At 40.6% G+C, this 27221-nt stretch overlaps 1 protein-coding gene across 1 annotated transcript; it reads left to right on the top strand.

The window, feature by feature from the left end:
* Positions 1-345: 345 nt before the first annotated feature.
* On the top strand, positions 346-27221 carry stk33 (serine/threonine kinase 33; the record flags this gene model as incomplete). Its single annotated transcript, XM_080730205.1, has 14 exons — positions 346-485; positions 12939-13073; positions 14115-14228; positions 15591-15695; positions 15878-16016; positions 19906-19991; positions 21173-21260; positions 23270-23345; positions 23612-23724; positions 24094-24179; positions 24737-24890; positions 25360-25502; positions 26126-26218; positions 27021-27221. Exons 2-14 carry the CDS (start codon positions 12987-12989, stop codon positions 27219-27221), a joined length of 1485 nt encoding a protein of 494 aa, XP_080586331.1. The 5' UTR covers positions 346-485; positions 12939-12986.

The following is a 27221-nucleotide window of genomic DNA, read 5'->3' as shown; positions in this document are numbered from 1 at the left end:
ATTGGTTATTTTCAAATGGCCGAAGTTGTAGCCTGCATGTTTTGTAATCATAATCAGATACAAAGTAACTATTAAACTAAAGTAATAACCAAGGTTTTTAATTACATTTAATAGTGGAGTAAAAATGTGCCTACAATAATTGGATCCAACTCTGAGAAGTAGTGTGGAGTAAAAGTAAAATAAATAGAGAAATAGCCTACTCTCAAGTAAAGCCTCGTCATTGTACGGTACTTCTACTACTTGAGTAGGCTAAATGTACAATTGTTACCTTCCACCACTGTTTTGTCCCCGGTCAGTTTCCGTAGTCGCTGGACTCGGTAGCATAGCTCCATACTGTTCTCACCGGGTGTGTGTGTGCGAATGTGTGTGTTGTGCACAAGGAAAGTTTGATAGAAATGATGTGTTTTTATCAATCATGATCTGCGACAAACCACACTGTGGCATCGGATGGACATAAACAGGAGGCTCGTGGCATTGTACACAAGGTAAATATGTATGACTAGCATCCCACGATGGCTTTATTTTACTAGCTCGCTAGTGGCAGGCATTAACTTGGTATTCTGTTGCCATGACAACGTACGCTAAAGGGAACTTCAAATTAATTAAGTCAATTACAATTGGGCCTCATGTCTACCCTGTGTCTGTCCCTAGGGTGTTTAGCATTATTTAAGCTGCAAGAATTGCAAAAAGGAAAAAATCTAATGATGGACAAATCAATGTTTAGCACAATACTATACTTTTAGTTACACAGTTTAAAGTTAAACCTTCTTTCATTTGCTGTCAGATGACTTTACATGCTATTATACCATTGTGTGTATGGTACAGAGAGTGGATAAGCAGCTCATTCTCATAGTGAATAGTGAGATAGAAAAACACATTTTCAGGTGGATTACAAAAGCTCCTAAATAAATTGATTGGATGAAATTAGTGTCCCGACATGACATGACAAAACATAAATGTCCTTTATTTTAGGCTATTCATTCAATGTACTTTTAATTAGGGGCTTTTAAGCCGTGACATCATTTTGTAGTCAGACCTCAGACCTCCAAGCAGATTTATTATCAATATCTGTCCCTCGCTATTTCAACAGATCCGAGACAAAAATAACGACTAAAGTATAATTCTACCACTTTCCTTTCAACAACAAAGAGAAGAAAAATTAGTAAACAGTAAAAATAGTAAAAAGATTCACAGGCGCTGGGGCCTTTTGTCCCCAAAAGATCTCCTCTGCCTACAAAATGATGTCAGACTTAACAGCCCCATACCTATTTTCTATTTAGGGTTTGATTTGTCAACAAATCATCTAAACCAAGGGTCTTCAACAGGGGGTCCGGGACCCCTAGGGGTCCTCAGAGTTACTACAGGGGGTCCTCCAAATCTTTGTGTGATAGATTTTTTTTCTCCTTTTTTATATTAACCACTTGAACCCTAACGTCCATATTCTGAGAACTTTAGACAAAAATGGCAGATCTACAAGCTCATAACGCCTCGCGCTGCGAGGCATTGTGATCTTGTAGATCGGCTTTTTTCGGCAAAGAGGTTTGGTGTAGAGGGGAAAAAGAGCAGACTAAGTACAGAGTGAAAGGTCAAGTTTATTAAGTATTGATGGTTCAAGTGGTTAAATATCTGAAAACACAAATTGACATGAATCCAAAATACACTGAGCTGACAATTGTGCTGACAAACGATGAAACTTTATGGAATCTATGACAAGGTTGTGGGGGTCCCTGCTTCATCTCTCTCTCAGCTAAGGGGTCCTTGGCCTGAAAACATTGAAGACCCCTGATCTAAACGTTCAAGCCTGAATTTGGTCCTTGTCGACTTCTCCCTGGGTGTTGATTTGTCCTTGGTTTCCAATGGCACACATGTTTCCAGACGTGTAGGACTCTAAAGACCAGCCCAGCTAGAGCAGAGATTATCTTGTACCATGATTAAGTCCATTTGACCCTGCTGGTCTCCTGGCAACATGTTCTCTAAAGCAAGTGCATGGGGCAATTTGATATTTTGCATGAACATGTTTTTCCTGCTCATGAACACTCAAAGAACACAAAAGAACGGACACTCCAACAAGACAAAAGGATACTTGGAGGGTTTGTTTGAGGGAACAGGCTTGATAGCAGAGGAGTGAAGGAACTAAAACAACTAAGACTGTAGACATGTGCAAATAGAGCCCAATTGACCTTTAGCTGTCGGGTAGAGTTTCATTTGTTTCAAAAAGTACATTGTATGTCTTAAAGGGATATTTCACTTTAAAATAAAGTGACTTACCCAGGCTGCTGTGAGCACCCCAGACAGTTTTTAGGTTGCTTGATTCAGTATTTAATAAATACTGAATCAAGCAACCTAATAAATACTATTTATATATTTGATGTTCCTTTTGATCAGACACGCCCCCTTCCTATACAAAACCCATACTAACTTCAAAATGTAACCATGATAGATTCATCGAAAACACCCATCCTTGGTTCTGGTGACTCATACTGCCCTACTAATACGTGAGGGAGGGGCCATGTTTTTCAATTACTTTTTTCATTTATTTTATTTTTTATTTTTTCATTTGAAAACGATATATTAAAAATAAATGAAAAAGGAAATTCAACGGCCCCCTCAAGTATTAGCCTTAGATTACGATGCTTCTAGCGCACTTTTTATTTGTTTTTCACGCTAGAAGCGTCTTAGCGATTTGTCACACAGTCAGGCTGGATGGTTGGCAAAACTGTCTTAGTGGCTCTACACAAAATATAGGACCCCGTAGACCTTCTGCCAACTGTTAGCGACTACTGCGGAAACCTTGCACAATCTATTAGTCCGTTGTTTTCAATAAAAATACAAATAGTTTTTACCAAGTGTGTGTCGGAGTGTCACTGCTTTTCCATAAAGTTGGTTGAACATGGCCGCACTTATCACGTGACGTTGATGCCTTCCCCTATTCGCGCAAGGACATGACATACAGTATGTGTAGACGGAAGAATGCACAATAATGCATCCTAGCCACCAAGGAGCCGCTGTTGCAACTAACATTGTGGCAAACGAGGAAAAGCAGTGACACTTTGTAAAAACATTTTTTATGGAAACAACGGACTAATAGATTGTGCAAGGTTTCCTCAGTAGTCGCTAACAGTTAGCAGAAGGTCTACAGGGTCCTATATTTTGCATTTGTGCATGTGTAGAGCCACTAGGACAGTTTTACCAACGATCCAGCCAGACTGTCTGACAACTCGCTAAGACTCTTGTAGCATTGTAATACGTCACAAGTAATCGGGAGATAAGCGTCACGTCGCATACACAAACTTTAGCAGGCAATAGTAGCCAATCAGGAGGGAATATGGGAAATGGGACAGATCCATGTTGATGAAATGACTTTAGAGATACTGTGTACCGCTTTGTGTGATTTTAGGGCAACATCTGTAGAAGCAGTGTCCAAAAATGTGTTTTGCAAAGATCGGCCTGATGGTGGCGCTAGAAGAGGGCCATGTGAGAAATCAGGAGCGGAGGTTGTGATTTGCCAGCCAAGGAGTGTGTGTGCAAAGTTTGGCATGGATAGGGGCAACAGTGGCAGAGATAAGAGTAGGGGCAAAAGTGTGGCGTGGCGTGGCGTGGCGTGGCATGGCGTGACAGACAGACAGACAGACAGACAGACAGACGGTGGAGCTTTTCATAGTAACTTGCGACCTGACGGTCGCAATAATGCGGTCTCGCTACAAGGGTCTGATACTGAACCCCACATTGCCTCCAATGAGTTTGTCGGCGCAAGCTTGCCACCATTGGTGTGTGAATGTGGGAAGTGAGGACGCTGGTGTTGAATGTTCGCTGCTTCAATGTATGAATGAATGGACCATTGAAAAGTGCTTTGAGTTCGCAACTTGCTTTGAAAAGCGCTATAAAAATGCAATCCATTATTATTATTATTCAAATATTAGGAGAGCAGTATGAGTTTGAAATTACAATGGGTTTGTATAGGAAGGGGGTGTTTCTGATTTAATTAATATCAATATCTAAATACTGAATAGAGCAACTTAAAAACTGTCTGGAATGCTCACAAAAGCCTGGGTAGACGATAAAATGACCCAATTAAAAACAAAAGTGAAAAATCCCTTTAATTCTATCTGAACATTGTATGGGATATACAAAAATATACAAAGATAATTTGGGAGAGTGAATGTTAAAATAATTGAACCAAGGATCCTAGTTGCTGTGTCACTTACACAGCACACTATCAAATGAGTTTCTCTTTGTAAGATTAGGATTTATTTATCCCATAAGTTAGTGAAGTAGTCTGTCTCAATATTTGCATTCTAAACATGCAATTTCTTGCCTCATCAGGTAATGTAATTCCATGCTTCATTAGGAGTGTGAAGTTTATCATTTGTCATCAAAGCCATGCTGTCAATAAGTGATTACGTTTCAGATGAGGGAAAATTACATTTCGGTTCTACGGCAAGCAAGACTGACTTCAGTCTTTATTTTCATTTTAATTGTAGCAGGTAAACCTGTAAGGCTTAGCTATGTTAATGATGACTTGTTGAAGAGAGTCTTATTAGCCGATCATTTGTTACACCAAGTCAACAAATCTACTGTTGCCTTTGCAGATCCCACTCATTTTTTAACATCTGAAGGGTACATTGCTATGGATGAATATCAATCAAATGACTGGGCCAAGCAGCCCAGTAATAATTGAGTATGGCTGTGTGATCAGAATATAGTTCAGACACAACTTTCCATGTGGAAAGTCTCTGCTGTAAGAAAACATATTGTTCTGGTGGTCCTACTGTAGTGTAGGCCTATTAACAAAGGACATCATTCTGTTGATTATTTTGATAAAGCCAACCAGGCTGCCCTTGGAAGGGAAATTAAGGGATGTAACAGTAACAACACATTTATTTATTATTATTATTTTTTTTAAAGATTAGTTTTGGGGCTTTTTATGCCTTTTTTGGATAGGACAGTAGACTGACAGGAAATGGGGGGAGAGATGTGGAGTGACAGGCGGCAAAGGTCGTCCGGATCAGGAATTGAACCGGCGACACTGTCTGGCATCAATGCCTAAGTGGTATGCGTCTGGACCAGTAGGCCAGCGGGCGCTCCCACATTTAAGTTTTTAACAATATTGAAGAGATCACACTATATTTTCTTTTTATTCATAGGTTAAATATTGAAAGTAAACAACAGCGAGTATACCATAAAAACGTGTGCGTGGCCAAACGGCCAAACAGCAGACATAATTAAGGCACAGTCGGTAACTCCTGCCAAGTGTGGTGGCTGCGATCCTTATCGTGTAAAGACAAGTGTGATATCAAGTGTGATATTCAATTTGAATTTCAATCTCAAACTCCCCCACACACTTTAACACTTATGTCCAGGGGCGTCGCACCAAATTCTGGGCCCTGTCTAGTGGGTAGTACAAGGATTCACTGCGGGCCCCTCATGAATGTTCTTCATAGGGGGAACTGGGAACACATTATTACGCATTATTTTATGCTTTAACTATAGAAAAATCACACCCGTGTGAACTGAGCGGTTGTTCCCCCCTTCCCCCCTTCCCCCCTGTGTGTGTGTGTGTGTGTGTGTGTGTGTGTGTGTGTGTGTGTGTGTGTGTGTGTGTGTGTGTGCGCGCGTGTGTGTGTGTGTGTGTGTGTGCCTGGTCTGGCCTGGCCTGAACAACAGCACCCCTCCCTTAACATGTGTGGTCAGAAAAGGTTACTGCAGGCTACAGACAGACAGACAGACAGACACGCAGACAGACAGACAGACCCACACACACGGCCACGTATAGGAGCGTTGTGACCACCGCTCAAAAATAGCAGATATACAATCTGTGCCACGCTTCGAGCTTGTATATCTGCTATTTTTCAATAGCTAAAGTATAAAATAATTAAGGCCCCTCCACCTTGGGCCCTAGTAACTCAGTCCCCCCCCCCCCCCCCCCCTTGTGACACCCCTGCTTATGTCACAATCTAGGGACTTGTGTTCTAGGAGGCTATAGAACACGTCGTGCTTCTCACAGAAAGATAGAGAACTCTTATTACTTGATTGGTGACATTCTATCGGTCAGAATTACTTCCTCTTGAAATCTGATAAGGTATGTCTGTATGAAGGCAGTGGCTCCTGACCAGCCTGGATGTGTATTGATGTTGGTTCATCTTTCAGCACCACAGTGCATGAAGTGAACAAAGCCCATGGTGAAAATTGGCATTATGTCATCTACTGCACATTCATAAGATCAGGGTTAGTGTTGGTCCAACTAATCAATTCCATATTATTAATTGAGTTGACCAGAAAAAAAACATGCAATATCCAACTATACTAGCCTGTACGTTAAAACAGTAACAAGGAGTTTTCAGTAGCTAATTTAGTAATGCTGCTGATTGAACCTAACCTGTCTCTGTAGGAGTCTTTAATTGCATTTGTGTTATAAGATGAGGGCCTTGTCTGCAGTTGAAGACCCACTTCCATAGACGCAGTAGTTAAAATACAGCCTTTACCTTCCTGGAATGTCCAGAAACAGCCAGAGGTTAGCTATACAGTAGTAGGGCATCTGTACCTGTGGTTTATTCATATAGCTTTTTTGTAAAATAAATACATGTACTGATTGTTGTATATTATGCCTAACAGCATGAAGAATTCTGTTATATTAAGTATCTTTATTTATATGATGATTTCAGTTTAAGAAGTAGAGATGCTCCGATTGCCATTTTAGGGGGCAATCCGATCACCGATCAACTGGAATCGGCATCTGCCAATACCGATATTCCCGATCACAGCATCAAAACCATAAATTCTTCTATTTATTGTGTTACTGTAGCAGCATTTATATATTTAATGATTCTTCTTACAAAACATTTACTTTGTATATTAAGTATAAACATTAGGAGATTGCAGGTTGAGGTCCTTTAGTATCCAATTCAACTTGTAGGAGTTGAAGCTGAGGTTACATTCAGTCCCACAGATAAATATTGTGAAAATATCTGATCTAGCTTGTAGATCGGCAAAGCCGATACCGATCAAAGCCGATAGAGGCATTATCGTCTGATCGCGATCACTCACCGATCAATCGGCACATCTCTAGTTAAGAGCAGTGGTCACTGGTCAATAAACGTAGCCTATATTTTGGGGGTACATACACATTCAGCCTATCCACTATTGTCCCCCAAAGTAGCCGCAGTATTTCTTTCATAAGCTTACTTCCTCGTAAGCGCTTCTTCTCCATTTCAGGATCAGTAAATCTGTAATCAAACATGTGGGCTGTTGAATAAATGTGTGCTCTACCTCATGGTCTACTGGGAAAGACGTGAATGCACATTTAGCCTGGCTTGGCGTTAGTGGAACGTAATAAAGTAGACTTGGTCAAACCTGGAGTTATCTTACATCCAGGATGATTTTATTCTGCCTTCGTGAAACGGGCCCCAGGTCTGAATTAGTCATGGTTCTGTCCTGGTTCAAATGTGATGATTCTGGGGTCCATTGGAGCTTGGCCATGAGTGATGGTTTCTGAGTGTATTTAGGCTGCTTTAGCCTTCTTAGTCTGGGACGTGTGTTTCTTGATGTAGTATGGGTAATTGTCTACTCTATAGGAACAGACAGACATGACTAATGACTCAATAATTTAGGACACATCAGAAGCAGAAATGTGACTCCAAAAACTCTCTCTCAAAACTTTGTGAGAATCTAAAAAAAATGTGGTTCCAAACTCTATACTTTTAAGAAACAGTGGTCTCGACTACACTGAGAGAAACCCAGGCTACAAGCTATTCAAGACATGTGCCTCCAGACTGTTGTTATCCATTTTAAGGTCAGACTTGGTGCCCTGACCTGACCGTGATATCTTATTTCCTCTTTGTCGGGGTTAAGGACAAGGCACGCTCATCTCCGAGGCATCTGCGGTGCAAGCCACCCCACCAGCTGGCCCCAGAGTCCCCAATGATACACTCGTCACATGCTTCTGTCTCCTACAAATGAGCTGTGATTGAGGTGATTGGGATTTCCAGAGGCTGTCACAATCGTTTTGATTAGAAACTAGACAGGAGATAATGGGAGAGACAGGCCTGTTATGAGAGTCCTGTCAGGGATCAGATAATGCACCAAGTGAAGAGGTTAAAGACACCGCTTCCTTGTTAATAATTAATTGCTGTCCGTGTGGTAGATTCACTTCACTGCTCCCAGTCATCACACGATAATTGCTTTACATTTAATTTGGCTTTAGAGAGTGTTTTTCAAGCTGGGTAAATTGTGTTTAAAGTTAATATATCAGACCTATAGCAGTTATAGCCTTGCCGTTTTGTCAGAAACTAGTGGTGGCAAGATAACAAGGTGAGCTAGGGACCTGCAGAGAGACTCTACTTTATGGTTTATTGATTCAATGGAAGTAAAAACCTATTATTATATTCAAAGCATTGTGTTGATAAAATGTTCTGCCAATGTCCTTGTCCTGTGTTTGAGACTGACAGTGCTACATTATACTGGAGTACATTTACATATTATCCCACTGTATTTAAAAATGTTGCATAGGCGAAGTGGAAACAAAGCGTACACACAGTACAGTACAGATACAACACTGTTACTGTTAACGGACTAAAAGGACATAGAGATGTTCTGTAGGCTAGGTTTATAATGAACAGCGAACAGATCAAATAGGCTATTTTGTTTTTAAAGGAGTAGTTCACCCCCAAAATGATTTTTTACTATTGCTTAGTCACGCCATGGAGACTTGAGTTCAATAATATTTTTTTGTATTGTCGCATTCCTAACACACACAAAAACAATTATAGTAAATTTACCCCCATTGATTCGGGATGGGGACCCGAATGCATGGCACTGGATGGGGAATCAATGGGGGTACATTTACTATAATCAAATTATTGTCTTAGGAATGCGACAAATACAAATAAATATTATTGAACTCAAGTCTCCATGGCGTGACTAATCAATAGGAAAAAAAGTCATTTGAACTACTCCTTTAACTATGCATGCACACACAGCGTCCTTGAGTCTGGGAAAGGTGCACTTAAAAGATCACTTCACCCAAATTGGTCCTCTCTAATCAATGCTCATTACAGGATGGCACCAGGTCTGTCTGTCTTAGAGCAGGGCAGTGAAACCTGTCTACCTGTCTATCAGTGACATAAATAATTGGTTGGCAAGTTTGCATTTCTAATCAGTCAGCACCACCGCCCTAAACATCTAGTGTTTTTGTTAGTAGGAATGAACACAGAAGCACCTGGGAGGAAGTGGATTTAGAAGGGGGAGGAGCCAAACCAAGTTCCCGTTTCTACACAAAAAAGGAGATGGTGCCCCCAGAGGCAAAAGCATTTTTACAGAATGGGTTACCACCAGCAGGCCGGGAAGTTCAGGCATGTCGGGGCAAAGCCACTGTTGCAGTACATTTTTTGAGAGCACAAAGGTCAAATGCCAGGGCAGGAAGGCCATCAAATAAACACTCTTACAATCTGATTCATGCTCAGCCCTGCACCAATCAAAGTTACTGGATTGGTTTAAAGATAAGGACTCGGGGCAGTCAAGAATTCAGAATCTCAACAAAAGACACTGGTGTCTACATGATGACAAGAAAGAGACACTGGTGTCTACTGTCTACATATTGACAAGAAAGAGACACTGGTGTCTACTGTCTACATATTGACAAGAAAGAGACAGAGAGAAAGTGGTAAAGTCAGCTGGGGCATTAAGGCGACTGTGGCCTCAGGGCATGAGGGGCACAAGGCCAAACTGAGGGTCAATGATGGCCATGGCCTTAATGGCCTCCCTGAAATTCCTGGTTTCCAGATTGGTTAATTTTCAAACAAGATTTCAAACTTTTTATAATTATTTTGTCTCCTCCAGGCCGAAGGGTGGCTGAGACCATGTTTTGTCCTGTGTGTGTGTGTGTGTGTGTGTGTGTGTGTGTGTGTGTGTGTGTGTGTGTGTGTGTGTGTGTGTGTGTGTGTGTGTGTGTGTGTGTGTGTGTGTGTGTGTGTGTGTGTGTGTGTGTGTGTGTGTGTGTGTGTGTGTGCGTATGCGTGTGTGTTTGTCCGTCTTTGTACAGCTAATCTCCGCCAGAGCAGAACATCTGCCCCACCATTACTCCTACAGATTTTGGCTAAACATCACGCAAATTGGTACACATTATCTCTATATTCAACAGCATCAAGCTGGTCCGATTTTTCATATTTCATCCTGATTGGCTAAGATTGCTTTCTACTACCTGGCCTGACTGCGACTGTGCTCTGAGGAAAAATATATTCTGGATCTTTGGTTTTACGGGATGACATTTTCTTAAATACTTTTCATAACCTTTAACCAAAACTTGTGACATCAGCATGTTGCCTGCTATTTTCCAGTCCAGTATTTTGTGCTATAGTACAACAGTATGTCCATTGCACAGTATAGGTAGGCTACTGGACCATAATGCACATGGTGCATTACTGACTGCATCATACTGTACATTTACGTATGTGCCAGACCTTTTTAGTGCACACTGCACAGGCTTTGATTATGAATTTGAGAAAACAAGAAGTATGCATTTCAATGTGTTCTGTGTGCGGATCCCTGCCACGGAAGTGTCTTTGTGAGAAGTGTAGTGAGGGGCAGGATGACATGGTTCTGAAGTGTTTCTATGTTTGTATGAATGAAAGGCCTTTATATTTCAGTCCCTGGCTGATAAAGGCACAGGATCTTAAGATGTGTTTCATGAACCAATAGTTGGGAGTTAGTGCATCATGACATATGAGTCATCGTGTGAAACACATTATGGTGTAAAAACTAATGGATAAGATGGAGAATTCTTTCTTTGATGCGATGGACCAAAACCACTCAAAACTCAGAAGCACAGAAGCTACAAATGGAAGGAGGTGACATGATGTAATGGACGAACTGCATTGAAAACAAATGTTGTGCTTCCTGTTGATGTGTCACTGAAAATGTAGCAATGCAACTTTAATGCAACTTTTGTCAGATTACCCTTCCCTGCACTGTTAACCGGTCAACCATTATTATTATTTTTGTCTGGTGGCCCCCGGTTTCAAGTAATTTTACAACTGTGGCCCCCTGCCTAATCTAGTTGAATATCCTTGGTGTAAGGCCTCCTGCCGGGGTGGCCTGTGACTGACTGACTGGTCTCAGGTCATCTGAGTTAATTTCACCCTTGTTATTTAGGTGAAGAGAACACAGGCACTTTAAATACACACACACAGACCATCAAAGTAATATCTCACACAATTCAAGTGTTTGTATAGCAGCATTTCTACAAGGCAATTGAAAGTGCTTCACACAAAACATTAAGACAGTGCAAACGACAGAAACACGCTATAAAAGGCCATTTGAATAAAATTAGACATGCTTATTAAAGAGAATAGAAAATAAAAATAAGCTCAAACAAAACAGATAAAAAATATGAGAAAACAATTTCAGTGCAGCATAAGAAATGAATCAAAAAAGTCAGTAAAAGGCAGCAGCAAACATAAAAGTCTCCAGCTTTGATTTATAAGAATTGAGAGTTGTAGACCTGCAGTTTCCTGGGAGTTTGTTCCAGATAAGGGGTGCATAAAAACTGAACGCTGCACTCCACATTTAGTTTTGACTCTGGTACAGAGAATTACTACATTATAACTACTTGTATGAGTAGTGTACAACAATATTTCTGGTAAACGATTCTGTGATTTCAGTACAATGTAATTGGTGGTTTATTGTCTCCGCCAGGCCGAAAGGCATGGCCGAGACTATGTTTTGAACCCTGTGTGTGTGTCCGCGTGGCCTTCCGTCTGTGGACAGCTAATCTCTGGCACCATTGGCACGATGGCATGCACCAGTGGCGTAACCAAAAGTCTTGTGTTTATATTCCATTGATTTATGCCCAAACGTGGTAGTCGTTTTTTTATTTATCAAGATCGCAGCTTGAGTCGACAAAGCCAAGTCGTCAAGGGGCCCGGCCAATAGTATAACTGGAAATCGCTTCATGGAACCCTGCACGTCTGGGCCCTGGTGTCTGCACCGGCGATATTTACACATGTGGCACGCACTCTCCCTGGGTGGCAGAGCAGAACCTCTGCCCATACGTTTTCACATGGCACCACTAGGAGGCAGAATTTTTTTGATGTTTTTTGATATTACTCTATCAGATTTTTTCCACACATCACGCAAATCGGTACAGTCATTAAACAAATGAAGTCTTTCAGATTTTTCATATTCCATTCTGATTGGCTACGATTGGCTTCCAAAGTTTGCAGGAGTGCTCTGTTTTGAACAAAATGCTTCAAATCAATTTCTGTGAAATCTTTCATGCACATTCACACTGGGCAGAGGAAGAAATGAAACTGGAAGCTTTTCAAATCAGCCTCATGGTGGTGCTCTAACAGGCTGATTTTGTTTTGACCTATAACTCCTCCGGCCAGTGTAAAACTTTGTAAGCGTGTGATCAAGACGGATCTGTTAGATCTTTTATATTCGATCCTGATTGGCTAAGATTGACATCTGAAGTTTGCAGGAGTGGCCCGTTTTGAACAATATGTTGCAAATCATGAACGCAGCGTCCGATTGAAACTTTGCACGCACATTCGCACTTTGAGGAACAAATGCCATAAAATTGCCCTATTATAGCGGCACCAGAATTTTGCAAACCAATTTTTCATTCCATCCTGATTGGCAAATTCCAAACATGCTGCCCCACAATAACCTACTTGAGCTGGCGGAGAACCATTTTTCTAAAACTACAAAAGATTTCATGTGGGTGTTGTTGTATATCAGGTCGCTGTTGGTAGTGATGTCACCAAGAACGCTGCTCCCTCATTGGCTAAAGGCCATACATGGCCTACTTGTGAACAAGGAGCAAGTTGGCACCTCGACAGAGTACAGTTCTAGTTTAATGTTGTAGTCAGACTGTAGGCTCAGGGCACTAACTCAATAACAGGCTGTTTTTTTCCATCTTGTGTGTGATTTTTCTTGCTGACTAGCCCACATCATCTCTGGTGGTGACACAGCCAGATGTTTGTGGAAGAGGCATGAAAATGGCCTCAAAGCTGTCCCGAGGGAGAAGTCCAGAGAGGAAGGTGCCTCACACCCGCATGGAGAAGGAGGCTGACCTCCAGGTATGAAGAACTCTTATGCATTAGTTTCTTTAACGATCTCTTCTACTGCCCCAGGGTAGGGGTGGGCGATATGGTGATAAATCTTGTTGAGACGATACAATGTCTCCACGATATGCCTTTTGAGAGATATCGTATATATCGTGATACAATGAGGGAGCCTTATAAAGAAATCCTGTTGAGTTGTTAATACAGAGATTCATTGTAGAATTTAATTTAAACCTGCATTTTGGTCTAAATCAGTAGTTCTCAAACTTTAAAATGTCAAGGTCTCCCCTAACTCTGACTGTATACAAAAGGGTCCATTTGGTTTCATTTGTATACTGTCAGAGTTACATACTTATAAGGGTCAATTTACGTGTAGTCCCTGGACCCCACTTTGAGGCCCACTGGTCTAAATGGTTACTCCTTTTTCTTTTAGTTTTTGTTACCTTGTAGGTGGTTGTACTGTTGTAACTTGAAAATTAACCATAAAAACCAACATGAAAAAGAATCGTGATACGATTGTGTGTCGTGATACTGCTTGGAAACGTATTGTGATATTGTATTTTTCCATATCGCCACTACCCCAGGGGCACTTCTGGGGCAACCATACAGACTCACTGGTGGTGACCTCTAATAGTGTACTCCACACTGCACTTGTGGATCACACTCCACTTTACTCCTGAATACGCCCACTTCTCAAGGGAGTTTGACTGCTCTCTCTTTGCCAAATCCAAAGCAGGCAGTGCTCAGCCTTGCATGTGCAGAGATAATGATCAAGTTAATTAGACCTGAGATTGAATGAACTGTGGCAGCAACTTAATCATTTGTAACTTGATTAGAAATACTATATTCCGCAGCTCTAGAGACCGGAAAACTTCCATTTCTTTCCAAAGTGCTGGAAAATTAAGATCCACTTCAGGATTTAGGTCTTGAGTTAATGTGGCATTACACCAAAACTCATGAACGGACATATTAGTATAAACTGAGAGTGAATCATATTCTTTCGCAGACTGTTATACTTTGCAGATCTATTAATGGTTTCCTCCATTACCCCTCCAGCAAATATACACATTTGGAAGGAAATTGGGTCAAGGTAGGTTTGGGGTCGTCTGTGAAGCCACTCATATTGAGACACAGCAGAAATGGGCTGTTAAGAAGGTGAACAAAGAGAAGGTTAGTACATGTGCGATTCCTCTGGGAATTCTGTGTTGTTTGATGTGGTGAAAGAATAGCTTTAAAGGAGTAGTTCACCCCCAAAATGATTTTTTTCCTATTGATTAGTCACACCACGGAGACTTGAGTTCAATATTATTTTTTTGTATTTGTCGCGTTCCTAAGACAAAAGAAAAATTATCATTGTAAATTTACCACCATTTATTCTGGATGGGGACCCAAATGCATGGGCCTGGATGGGGACCCAAATACAAGGCCCTGGATGGGGACCCAAATACAAGGCCCTGGATGGGGACCCAAATACAAGGCCCTGGATGGGGACCCAAATACAAGGCCCTGGATGGGGACCCAAATACAAGGCCCTGGATGGGGACCCAAATACAAGGCCCTGGATGGGGACCCAAATGCATTTGTGTGAGAATCCATGGGGGTAAATTTACTTGACCCTTGACCCTAAATTTACCCCCATTGATTCTGACCCAAATGCATTTGGGTCCCCATCCAGGGCCTTATTTGGGTCCCCATCCAGGCCCATGCATTTGGGTCCCCATCCAGAATCAATTGGCCGAGTTTCCCAAAGCGATTTTAGCCCATCGTAGCTCACGCATGGTCGTAGAGACCATGCCCCGACCGTCATGTTCCTGTGTTTACATGGGTTCGGGAAGAGCCACTTATTTAGCCCCCTACAACTACACCAACATTCCGATTTCACAAAGTGCTTAATAAAGTCTCACTCCTGTCTAAATACGGTACGGCATTCTATAATTACCCGTATCCTCCGTGTTCTTTAATAAGAAGCCTTTTTATCCGATCGCGTTCTGTTTTGAACCCATGTATTTCCTGGCGTTCCCCATGCGCACCAACCCCATTGAGATAAACAGACAGTGATCGGATAAAAAGGCTTCTTATTAAAGAAAACTGAGGATACGGGTAATTATAGAAAGCCGTACCGTATTTAGACAGGTGTGAGACTTTATTAAGCACTTTGTTTGTGAAATCTGAATGTTGGTGTAGTTGTATGGGGCTAAATAAGTCGCTCTTCCCGAACCCATATGAACACGGGAACATGACGATCGGGGCTTGGTCTCTACGACCATGCGTGAGCTACGATGGGCTTACGATGGGCTAAAATCGCTTTGGGAAACCCGGCCATTGAGGGTACATTTACTATAATCTTTTTTCTTTTCTTTTTTTTTAGGAATACGACAAATACAAAGAATTATTGAAGTCATGTCTCCATGGTGTAACTAATCAATTCGGAAAAAAAGTCATTTTGGGGGTGAACTACTCATTTAAAGCCAGCTTAAACATTTGAAAACACCTTTTCCATGCTTAAGACTCCTTTACTTCTTACCACTGCAGGCAGGGAGCTCGGGGGTGAGATTGCTGGAACGGGAAGTAAGCATTCTCAAACATGTGAATCACGCTCACATAATACATCTCGAGGAGGTCTTTGAAACACCCAAAGTAAGACTGCTATTTTCAATATGAAAATCCGAAGCAAAGCAAAGCAAATGAAGGGAACAGTGTTGTGCATGTGAGAAATATCTTAATCCTACGGCTGTGAAATGCATAAACGACATGGATGAGCACTCATACAGTACTGCTCCGTTAGTGACAAGCTTTATTTGCCACTGTTTTTGTTTTAGCGGGTGTATCTAGTCACTGAACTCTGTGATGGAGGTGAACTGAAGGAGCTATTGAAGAAGAAGAAATGCTTCACAGAGGAGGAGACAAGGCATGTCATCCGTAGCTTAGCTCAGGCCATTGTCTACCTGCACAAGAAAGGTAGTGATATCCAGTAGTTTGACAGTCTGACAGTACAAAAGGTGACTTCACATATTTACCCTAAACATTAACAATACGACAACTAAAATGTGGATATGGGGATACATAATGTTACCTATACTCTCTAACAAAAGTATACAGATGTCATTGCTGTCTGATTTCAATAAAAGAAAGTCTTGACCTTCAAAATGTATAAATATCTTACTCAATTTGGATAAGCAATATAGCTATTGAGTATTGTAAATTTAGGATGACGTATTAGCATTGGATGATTTTTAGGGTAAAAAGTTTGTAATTGTCACTTAAAAGCCTCTTGGAGAACACCTCTGTGCCTGTGAATTGGTGGAGGTGGATTGGATGGGGATTCTTTACCTCGTTCCCCAGAAAATGACATGGTTTGTACAAGTGTGGCAATCCACTGACTACTTGACCAGAACCTGTACAATTACGTGTAATTACTGCTGTTGGTGACAGACCATTACTGTATGACTCTTTTGGATGACATAGTATAGGCCTATATATTTGAAGGTATACGGTACTAGTATGAAGTATGTTTGAATAGTATACATAGTATTATCTCTTCGTATCAGTTTATTACCTAATCAGATAGATCCAGATGTATGTTGCATGTTATTTAAAAAGAAAAGTGAAATAGGAAGTGCAGTGATGAGAGTATGAAAACCTGCAGATCATGTCTTAGTCCGGCTGCCAACTTAGTTTTTATGGCATAGGTATGATATTTGGTATATCGTTTTTTTTATTGGCCTAAAATGTTGTCTATATATATACATTCATGAAACCACCTGCTGACCACCTGTCAGCATTGAGCAATTTCTTTTATAGAGGGTAGAAGTTTGGGCCCATCACTTAGTATACACTATATTATAAACAAGGAAAAACATACCCCCAAAAAACGCTTTAAGTAGCATGTGAGGGGTCAAACTAGGGTTTTTTAAATGATTCTGAATCCATTGCAAGCATTTGTTTTGCATGAAAAACATTCCTTGGCCTAAAAACAGCCGCACAAAACGGTTTAGTGATCAGTCATCACTTTTCACAATTATGTGGGGGGTGTTCTAGCCCAAGGAATGTTTTTCATGCAAAACAAATGCTTGCAATGGATTCAGAATAATTAAAAACCCCTAGTTTGACCCCTCACATGCTACTTAAAGCAGATTTTTTGAGGGGGTATTTTTTTCCCTTTATGGTATAGTGTATAGTAACTGATGGGCCAAGACATCGCCATATATGGAGCTGGCTAATACCTCTACATCTGACCTCACAGACTCCAGATATGGATATAGCTGACCTGTGCTGACATCACAATGATGACTCGACCAGCCAGATTAATAGTTTAACTCCTGCCGTATTAAGAAGCTCTGATGTTTCAGGGCGAGGTCGCTTCTCGCCCTAAGGGCGTCTTACTGGTGTTAAAGAAGAGACCCCTGTTACTGAACACACACTCTATAGCAATCATTACAACCAGAACATAGAGCTTCAATCTTTTCAAAAACATTTTAAGATTTTTAACCAAAAATAAAATATCAATTACAGAATCTATAATAATGAGACATATGTCAAGGAGAGAGTTGGACTAATATTTGTTCAGTCTGAGGGGTTTATTTGGAAATGCTGTTTTTCTCCTTCTCACAGTGAAATGTGTAGTTAGAGGTAATTTAGGACATTGCTTGGCAACCAGGCACCATTACATGTGGCTAATGATTCATTTACAACGAGCTGGGGTGGAATACTGATTAATAGGCGTGTTTTCACATGGAGAGTCCCTCTGCGCTGCTATACTTTACTTGCATAGTGACTAATGATGCCAATGGGAATATATTAACTTTAACTTTCCAAATTAGGTAGCAAGTCACTTGATGCTGTACGTAGTCCTATAATCCGGAAGTGAGTTTGCTTTTTTTCCCCATTCATGCAGAAAATAAGGGCTGTGGTTAATTAATGTACCGTAAGCTAAAGAAATGTGTTCTATGGCATAAATTACACCTGTTAATATCCCAACAAGGTATGTTTAAGCTATTATGTGCTTTTATTGCTATTTAGTATGAAAACTTTCAGCTCATGTTCGTCTGTCGGTCACATCTCATGCTCCATATATGGCCAAGACAATTGCAAATTGATATCTGACATCATAGCTGTCTGACACCATAGACCACATGAGACTGACATAATATGTCTATATATGGGCATTCCCAGATGATGCCCTGTTAGGGCAACCACACTAATACGATCCCTTTTATGCCAATATACTGTATGGAGATCCCTGATGTCATCAACATTAAGCCTCATGTGGTCTATGATTCTATGATGTCAGATGCCCATACTGTATATGGACATATTGTGTCAGTCTCATGATAACCAGTGTGGTTGCCGCGACGCAAGTCACACTTGCAAATGAATTCCGTCCTTGTCCCTTTTATGCCCATATATGGAGGTCCCTGATGTCATCGATATTAAGCCCATATCTGGGAATGCCCATTTATGGACATATTGTGTCAATCTCATGTGGTTTATGACTTCAGTCATCTCCATATTTGGGAAAATATGGCCACATTTCACATCACAGGAGCACAATGAAGGAGTGCATTGTTTGCATTAATGGGGGCAAGCTAGTAGGGGATCAATTTAGCCATTTCGATTTTGAGAATTGTATTTGTTTGTTTGCTAAAATTGCTACAGTGGTTATTTTCTTAATATTCCTTAAAAAAAGACGAAGCAGTTTGAACTTAGCTGTCAAGAACATTCTTTGTTAGCTTGATAACGGCTTTGTCATTGAAATCCATTTTATGTTGAATTATTTATTACAATCTTAATATTTCTGGTTGACAAAGGAGAAACTAGATTTTTGCAAAACACAATTTTGAACACTGCTCATACAGATTTTGGCCTAAAATCACGCAAATTGGATGGCAAATCAAACCTCTGCCCCTGATTTCTCACATGACCCTCTTCTAGCGCCACCATGAGGTTGCCGACCTGACGGTCGCTTATCTCCCGATTAGGGAGTCTTACTGGTGTACGTAGACCACGGAGTATGAAGTCATACTTCATAGGAGAGATATTATTTTTCTTCATAGGAGAGATATTCTTTTGAGAGTATTTCCATTGTGGCCTCAAAATGTGTGTGCTGTCAGACATTTGGCTGGCAAGCGGCACATATGGAGACCCCGGCATGGAGTGTTTCCATGAATTAATTGAATGGGACGTTTGTGTTCCAGCTGTTGCATTGATACCAGTGCTATGTCTTTGTCATCATGCCTCTGCCCCCGCACACTGTGGCGTATGGTCCTGACTTCACAGCAGACACAATTCACTTTCATTCCCAGACCATCTTGATCTCTAAAGTTGTCACCTTCCTTAACCTCTGTCCACTAATCGATTTAATCAAGCTCACAATGCGTCACTCTGCGACTTTATTGAACTTTATACTTTTGCTTGACAATTATAAAGTATGGCTTAAGTGGTTATTCAGACTCATCGATTTAGACGATTATAAAAATATATATATATTTCAATTACAGCAGAGGAAACCATGTTGGAGCGTGACTCTCCTCCACCCATTAGACAAAATCACTTTAATATAATTTATTCTGTTTTACTTCTTTGGGAAACTAATACACCACTGTATTTCCAGTCTTATATCATCCATCCAGCACCAACAAAGCTGTGATGGCTCACAGTTTTAAAGAAGTTATACAGACTAATCTTTTCATATGACTTATTTCAGTTTCAGTTCAACTCGTTTGTGAAGAATTAAATGGATTTTGTTACATTTGTACACTTAACATTCAGGATTCTTTCTGTACCCTACTGAAAATCAGTGTTTCTACCATTATGTGTGTGGTTGTAAAAGTAACCCCTCATCTTTCAGATATAGTGCACCGTGACTTGAAATTGGAGAACATTCTAGTGAAAAGCTATCTCCGTGTGGACGTTGACAATATGATCAACATCAAGGTGAGACGATGACACAAACTTAGAAACTTTACATTCTGTTACTCATCCTAAAGCCATTTAGGCCTGAACCCAAATCTGTGTCACTTTAGATTTGAACCCCTTTAACCATTATTTCATGTTTTAACTATTAAAAAATAGCAGATATACACACTCACAGCGTGGCACCAATTGCCGCACTGCAAGCTTGTAGATCTGCTATTTTTGAAAAAACATTTGTGCAAGTCTTTGAATAGTTTTTGATCCGATTCTATAAATGTATTCTAAATCAGTGGTTCGCAAACTTTTTCATGTCAAGGACCCCCAAAATTACATGTATTTGGCCAAAATTACATCTATTTGGCCGCGGACCCCTATCTCAAAATATGTTGTTCCAGGGACCACCCAGAAGCAAATATTTGAGTTAGAAATGTTCGCTTTTAAAAATATATATTCAAAGACTTGCAAAAAAACATGATTTTTGAAAAATAGCTGATCTACAAGCTTGCAGCGTGGCACTTGGTGCCGCGCTGTGAGCTTGTATATCTGCTATTTTTCAAAAGTTCAAGCATTAAATAATTCTAGGCCTAAAATTAAAAGACAACTCCGCACTAAATAACACATAGGCTCATTTTCCTACTTACTGTATATTGATCCCAAATGACTGTCGTCCAGTTTCCCCAGGAGCCCTCATAATATAGAGTGGAGTCCTTAAGACTGTTGCTAATTAAGCAATTAGTTGTGTTATTTTTTATTATTATTAAATGTTATTAGTTAGTCATTGTACACATAAACATGAGCTGCCATAGTCTGCTAAACAGATGTTATGCTGTTATGGGTTTTACCATGTCCCGGCCAGTGCAGTCACTTTGATTGGCACTTGTGTGGCTTGTGTGGGACAACCAAGTCACAATCGTCAAAGAAAAGGGATAAAAGCGGCCTCTACTGTTTTGTTCCTTTTCATTTCTATTGTGGAGCATAGAAGTCTGTTCTCGAGAGACTAACCAAGTCATGGATGCAACAAATTGCTTACGTAGCAATAGGCTTATGGGCTCCACTCCATGCTTTGAGACCAGTGTTTGTTCTTTAGCTCTACTGACAAGAGTGTTCCATTTGAACATGCACCTTAAAACCTTACATTTTAAATCTTTTTAGATGTGAATAATGCATTGCTCTTCTTCTTGCTGTGTATTATCTCCGTACAGGTGACAGATTTTGGTTTATCAGTGATGAAGGGTGGGGTTGGGATTGAGAGCATGCTCAAGGCCACCTGTGGGACTCCTATCTATATGGGTATGACCACACCTGTACACATTTTACACTATCTATAATGGTATGACCACACCTTACATCTATCTGTCTATATACATCTATCTATCTATATGGGTATGACCACACCTTTACATCTATCTATCTATATGGGTATGACCACACCTGTACACATTTTATAAGGGCTGCAGTATGTTAAGTAGTCTCAGTAGCCCCATACACTCTTATGTGTATACACGTGTGTGTGTGTGTGTGTGTACACACACACACACACACACACACACACACACACACACACACACACACACACACACACACACACACACACACACACACACACACGTACCATGTACATAATGTACATATCCTGTATAGCATATAGGATACTGTATACTATACAGCAGGGGTTTTCAACAGGGGGTCCGGGAACTCTAGGGGGTCCTCAGAGTTACTACAAGGGACAGGGGTGTCGCACCAAATTCTGGGCCCTGGGTACAAGGATTCACTGCGGGCCCCCCAGGGGGAGGGGGTTTAACCCATTTAGACTGGGAAATTATGCATTATTACACATTATTTTGTGCTTTAACTATTGAAAATAGCAGATATACAAGCTCACAGCGCTGCACCGAGTCACTACGGACTAAGTAAAGTGAAAAGTAAAGTTTATTAAGTATTGACGGTTCAAGTGGTTAAATATCTGAAAACCCACATTAACATGAATCCAAAATATACTGATGATCGTGCTGTCAAACAATGAAACTATATGGAATCTATGAACAGGTTGTGGGGGTCCCTGCTTGATCTCTCTCTCAACTAAGGGGTCCTTGGCCTGAAAACATTGAAGACCCCTGCTATACAGGATTGCAGTCTGGTACAGCATTATTATTGTTTCTGAATTAATTGCTATATGCACCACACCTGGGGTTCTATAAAGACGCTGGCCCAGAACAGACAGGAATGGAAATCCTTTGTTGCTGCCCTACATGCCTGCTAAGGATAGTAATAGCTATACTCTATTTGACTCTCTCTTTCCTTCCCCTGCACTATTGCTTTTTGCTTCTTTCTATTTAGAATCTTCTTATTGTATTTTTTATGTTTTAATCCACACCGCTGAGGAAGCTTTAAGTGTTCCAGGGGGTCCCCCAGCAAAGTTTGTTAATGTAGCATAAAAAACACTTTAAAGCTGGTTGCACACAGCTGTGTTTTTTCGTTGCGGTTTGGAAATCTGAAATCTGAAAAAAAAGAAGAAAAGAAAAAGTTTTTAAGGCAAAGGAGAGAGAGAGGAGAGGCGAGCAAGGCACCCAGTGGCGACAGTTGCGAAAACCGGAAAAAATCAACCCTGGTCCAAAAATGAATACGAAACGGACGGCAGTGTGCAAACGTGATTGACATATAACGTGAGGTTGATTTTCTTATTTACGTGCTATAGCTCTGATATTCGGCCGAGAAAACACAGCAGTGTGCAAAGACCTTTACTCCAGGGGTCTTCAACAGGGGGTCCGGGACCCCTAGGGGGTCCTCAGAGTTACTACAGGGGGTCCTTCAAATCTTTGTTTGATTGAAACTTTTTTTTTCTCCTTTTTTATATTAACCACTTAAACCCTAACGTCCATATTCGGAAAACTTTAGCCAAAAATAGCAGATCTACAAGTCCACAACGCTAGATCGGCTATTTTCGGCAAGGAAGTTTGGTGTAGAGGGGAAAAAGAGCAGAAAAGTACAGAGTGAAAGGTAAAGTTTATTTAGTATTAACGATTCAAGTGGTTACATATCTGATAACACAAATTGACATGAATCCAAAATGCACTTATTATTGTGCTGTCAAACGATGAAACTATATGGAATCTGGGGGTCCCTGCTTCATCTCTCTCTCAGCTAAGGTATCCTTGGCCTGAAAACGTTGAAGACCCCTGCTTTACTCTATACTGTATACAGGCAAGCTCACAACAATCCCAATACATACAGTATAAATGTGGGGTCCTTGACAATGTGTGAGAACCAGAAGCTGAGAGAAAAACAAATGTGTGTTTCAGCTCCTGAAGTGATCAGTGAATATGAGTACAGTCAACAGTGTGACATGTGGAGTATAGGAGTCATCATGTATATGCTGTGAGTACTGTATTCCCAGCTCTCTTCTGTTATGTGTTGCTTCTCTCTCTTTCCTTCATACATACTTATATCGTCGTTGTAGGGTGAAAACCTTGTTTGTCCAAAACCGTTCGTTTTGCATTTATCATTTTAAAATTGATTTAAACTAGTGAAAACAACCGACCATTTTTTACAGTCAGTGTTAAATGAACTCTGTATGGACTTTGCATTGTACAGTACATATACAACAAATACATGTAACAAGAAATAATGCAATACCCCCATAGGTTGTGTGGGGAGCCTCCATTCATGTCCAGTTCAGAGGAAAAACTCTTTGAGATGATTAAGAATGGAGAGATCCACTTCATTGGGCCCATCTGGGACACAATCAGTAATGCAGGTGATATTCTTTTACACCACAATTTAACTTATATAGTTATATAGTTTTACTCTTAATACTGTATTTGTTTAAAGATGGTTTATGATCATATAAATATCTATATTGACAAGTGAAATACAGGATGGGTCTTGAGTGGAAGTCTTTTAGTGAAGCTTGTGTTTTTACTCATCTTGAAGTGAAGCTTGAGTTTTGACTCATCTTGAAGTGAAGCTTGAGTTTTGACTCATCTTGAAGTGAAGCTTGAGTTTTGACTCATCTTGAAGTGAAGCTTGAGTTTTGACTCATCTTGAAGTGAAGCTTGAGTTTTGATTCATCTTGAAGTGAACCCTAACCCTTGAGTTTTGACTCATCTTGCGTTTCTCCCAACAGCAAAAAAAGTATTGAGTTGCCTTCTGAAAGTAGACCCTGCCCACCGTATCACAGCCAATGAGCTCCTGGATAACCCTTGGATGACAGTAAGAAGATCATTTTGTCAAGCCGTGTAACACAGTGAAATCCTCTTAACCCATTTTGGAATGGAACACCTTTTTAAGATTTTTTTTGTAATTTTGAATAAATTAAATAAAGACGTTTATCAGAAAGCGTTGGTCAGGATTTAGAAGGCGTTTTTAAAATCAGCCTCGTCCATTTGTAACTCCAATAGTGTGAAGATTTAACCAAATGTAACCAAAATGGATCCAAATGGATTTGTACTTGCACCTAAACATTGTGGGCACCTCAATGTTTTACAAAAAATAAAGAAAAATATGCTTGGGAAAATGGTCGGAAGTAATTTAAAGTATATAGTTACATATATGATTTGAGCATGATCGGTATCATTATCAGACCAAATTTGACCCTTCAACTTCTTGTTTATGCCAAAAATCACTGACTATATCCACCGGTTTTGTAGCGATTTGTTGCAATTGTAGAAATATTAGGCCATAAATAAATGTAAATAAAATATATAAACAATTTAAAAAAATGGTGCCCAATAGTTCTCAGGTGCCCACTTGTGCCCTTTGTTCAACAGGGAGACACTAGCACGCCTGCCACTCCCACCAACGTGCTGGAGATGATGCGTCAGTTCCGGGAGGACCCTGACGGGGCCGAGGGCCAAGAGATGGACTGTGAAGGGCTGGCAGACAACCTGATGGAGCTCTGTCCCACTTCCTCCTCAGACCAAGGTTATCATAGTTTTGCATTTTTCCTTTGTTTTTATTTTTATTTTGTTTTGACTGGAGATCAGAGCCTCTCGGCTCTGATGATGGAGGGTAAAGATAGAGGGTAAAGCATGAATGCAGTCTGACATGACTGATATTCAGTCACATCCTGCATATTGGTTTAGAGCTGAAATTACATCGAGAAAACTGTCAAAATGTATATCTGACAATTGGCAAAAAAGAAGTCAGAATTATGTTTTTTAAGACTAGTATTTATATTTGACAATTGGCAAAAAGTCTGAAGTTTTAAAACTGTGGTATTGATCTGACATTTGGCCAAAAAGTCAGAAATTGAAATGTTTGGAAATTGTGTTTAAGCTATAACTTACTGCAATAGAATTAAGTTTTATGACTATAGAATTTTTTTTCTCCATTTATTTTATTTTTAATTTCAGTTAACAGAAATGTTTTTGTTATTTCGTCATGGTTTTAGTTAACTATAATAACCCTGCCCCGGACGGCCCGGCACCAAAGCCCAGAGTGGCCTCTGCCCACAGCGACTGTCGCAACGCTGCCAATGCCAGCCATGACGGACACACGGACAGCACCGGGATGCCCATTTCTCCAACAAAACGGGTAAAGCTGCATAATCCAGCTATATCACATGTCACAGTCGTCACAATGCTGTTTGTCACTTGGTGGTTTGGCAGAGGCTGACAGCTCAGGCCTAAACAGTGGAGAAAAAAATACCAAAAAACAGTGGAGCTTGTAGATCGGCTATATTCATTACATTTGAAATAGGGCTTAAGTGGCTAATTCATGGTATATTTTTGTAAGTTTGGATCCCAAGAGTCCCTTCCTAGAAATTTAGTGGACTCAAAAGTACGATAGTTACAGCATATTTGTAATGTAGCGGAGTGAAAGTGTGCTTGCCAAAAAAAAAGTAATTAGGTATAGTACTTACTTTGTTACTGTACTTAAGTAAATGTGTCCAGTAACAAAGCCTCACTATTTCAGTTACAGTCTGGTGGTATATGATCTGTCCGTACTTGGCTTGCACCTCAATTAGCTCATGGTAATGATCTTAACTTTGACTAAAACTAAGACTCACTGCGTCTTAGATAACTCAGCACTTGGAAGTAAAGGTACCATCCATCCCCCAAGGTTCAACTCTTATTCATTATTTAGCGTAATTTGAATCCAGGTGTGCTTCTCTCATTGTTCTGCTTCTGCTTATCTCTGTAAACTCTGGGGAGTAGAGACAGAAGAAGAAGTCGCCGACTGCCAGTTGTATGAAAATGAACAGTTGGACTGTGAAAAACAGTCAGCCCCACTGCAACCCCAGCTCACAGGTCAGTCTTTTAACAATATGTTGCCTGCTTTAGACTACTACGAAATGGGTTTGTCTCACATGGTTTTATTGGGTATACAGTACACACTACAGCAAGGGTCTTCAACAGGGGGTCTGGGACCCCTAGGGGGTCCTCAGAGTTACAATAGGGGGTCCTCCAAATCCTTTTTATATTAACAACTTGAGCCCTAATGTCAATATTCAGAGAACTGTAGCCAAAAACAGCAGATCTACAAGCTCACAAAGCCTTGCACTGCTAGGTGTTGTGAGTGAGCTTATTTGGCTATTTTCTGCAAAAAGGTTTGGTGTAGAGGGGAAAAAGAGCAGACTAAGTACAGATTGAAAGGTCAAGTTTATTAGGCTCAATTGGTTAAATATCTGAAAACACAAATTGACATGAATCCAAAATACACTGATGATCGTGCTGTCAAACGATGAAGATTTATGGAATCTATGAAAAGGTTGTGGGGGTCCCTGCTTCATCTCTCTCTCTCTCTCTCTCTCTCTCAACTAAGGGGTCTTTGCCTGAAAACATTGAAGACCCCTGCACTTCAGTATATCACACTTGTCAAGACTTCGGAATATACACAGAAATGATCTATATCTATAACACGTTAAAGAGTGATGACCTGCCAAATCTTTTAGGCAGCTTTTGTAATACCATGTTTGGGGCGGCCATTGTCATGTAGTCACCGCTAGATGGCGCCAGACTAACCCACTATAGAAGATGGTGACAACAGTAGACTGTTGTTTTGAGATGAGGTTTTGTGTGTGATGATGAATGAGAAATGGTATCCCTGCAGTCCCATACAGGTGTGAAATCCTCTGGGCAGCCATCATGTGCAAAGCATCTCAGCGCTCAGGACAAGAGTAAAACCAGTCCTTGCAGCTCCACAGTTGAGTTTAGCATCAAACCAGCCTGTAACCAAGGGAAGACGGGAGTCCAGAGACCTTCCACCAGCAGTGGTTTGAGGTCCAGCAGCACCTGTCTGCAGCAGCAATAA

This window comes from Nannobrachium achirus (genome assembly GCF_963921795.1).
Source record: "Nannobrachium achirus genome assembly, chromosome: 7".
Taxonomy (NCBI): domain Eukaryota; kingdom Metazoa; phylum Chordata; class Actinopteri; order Myctophiformes; family Myctophidae; genus Nannobrachium; species Nannobrachium achirus.
This window is presented reverse-complemented; position numbering and strand designations above follow the sequence as displayed.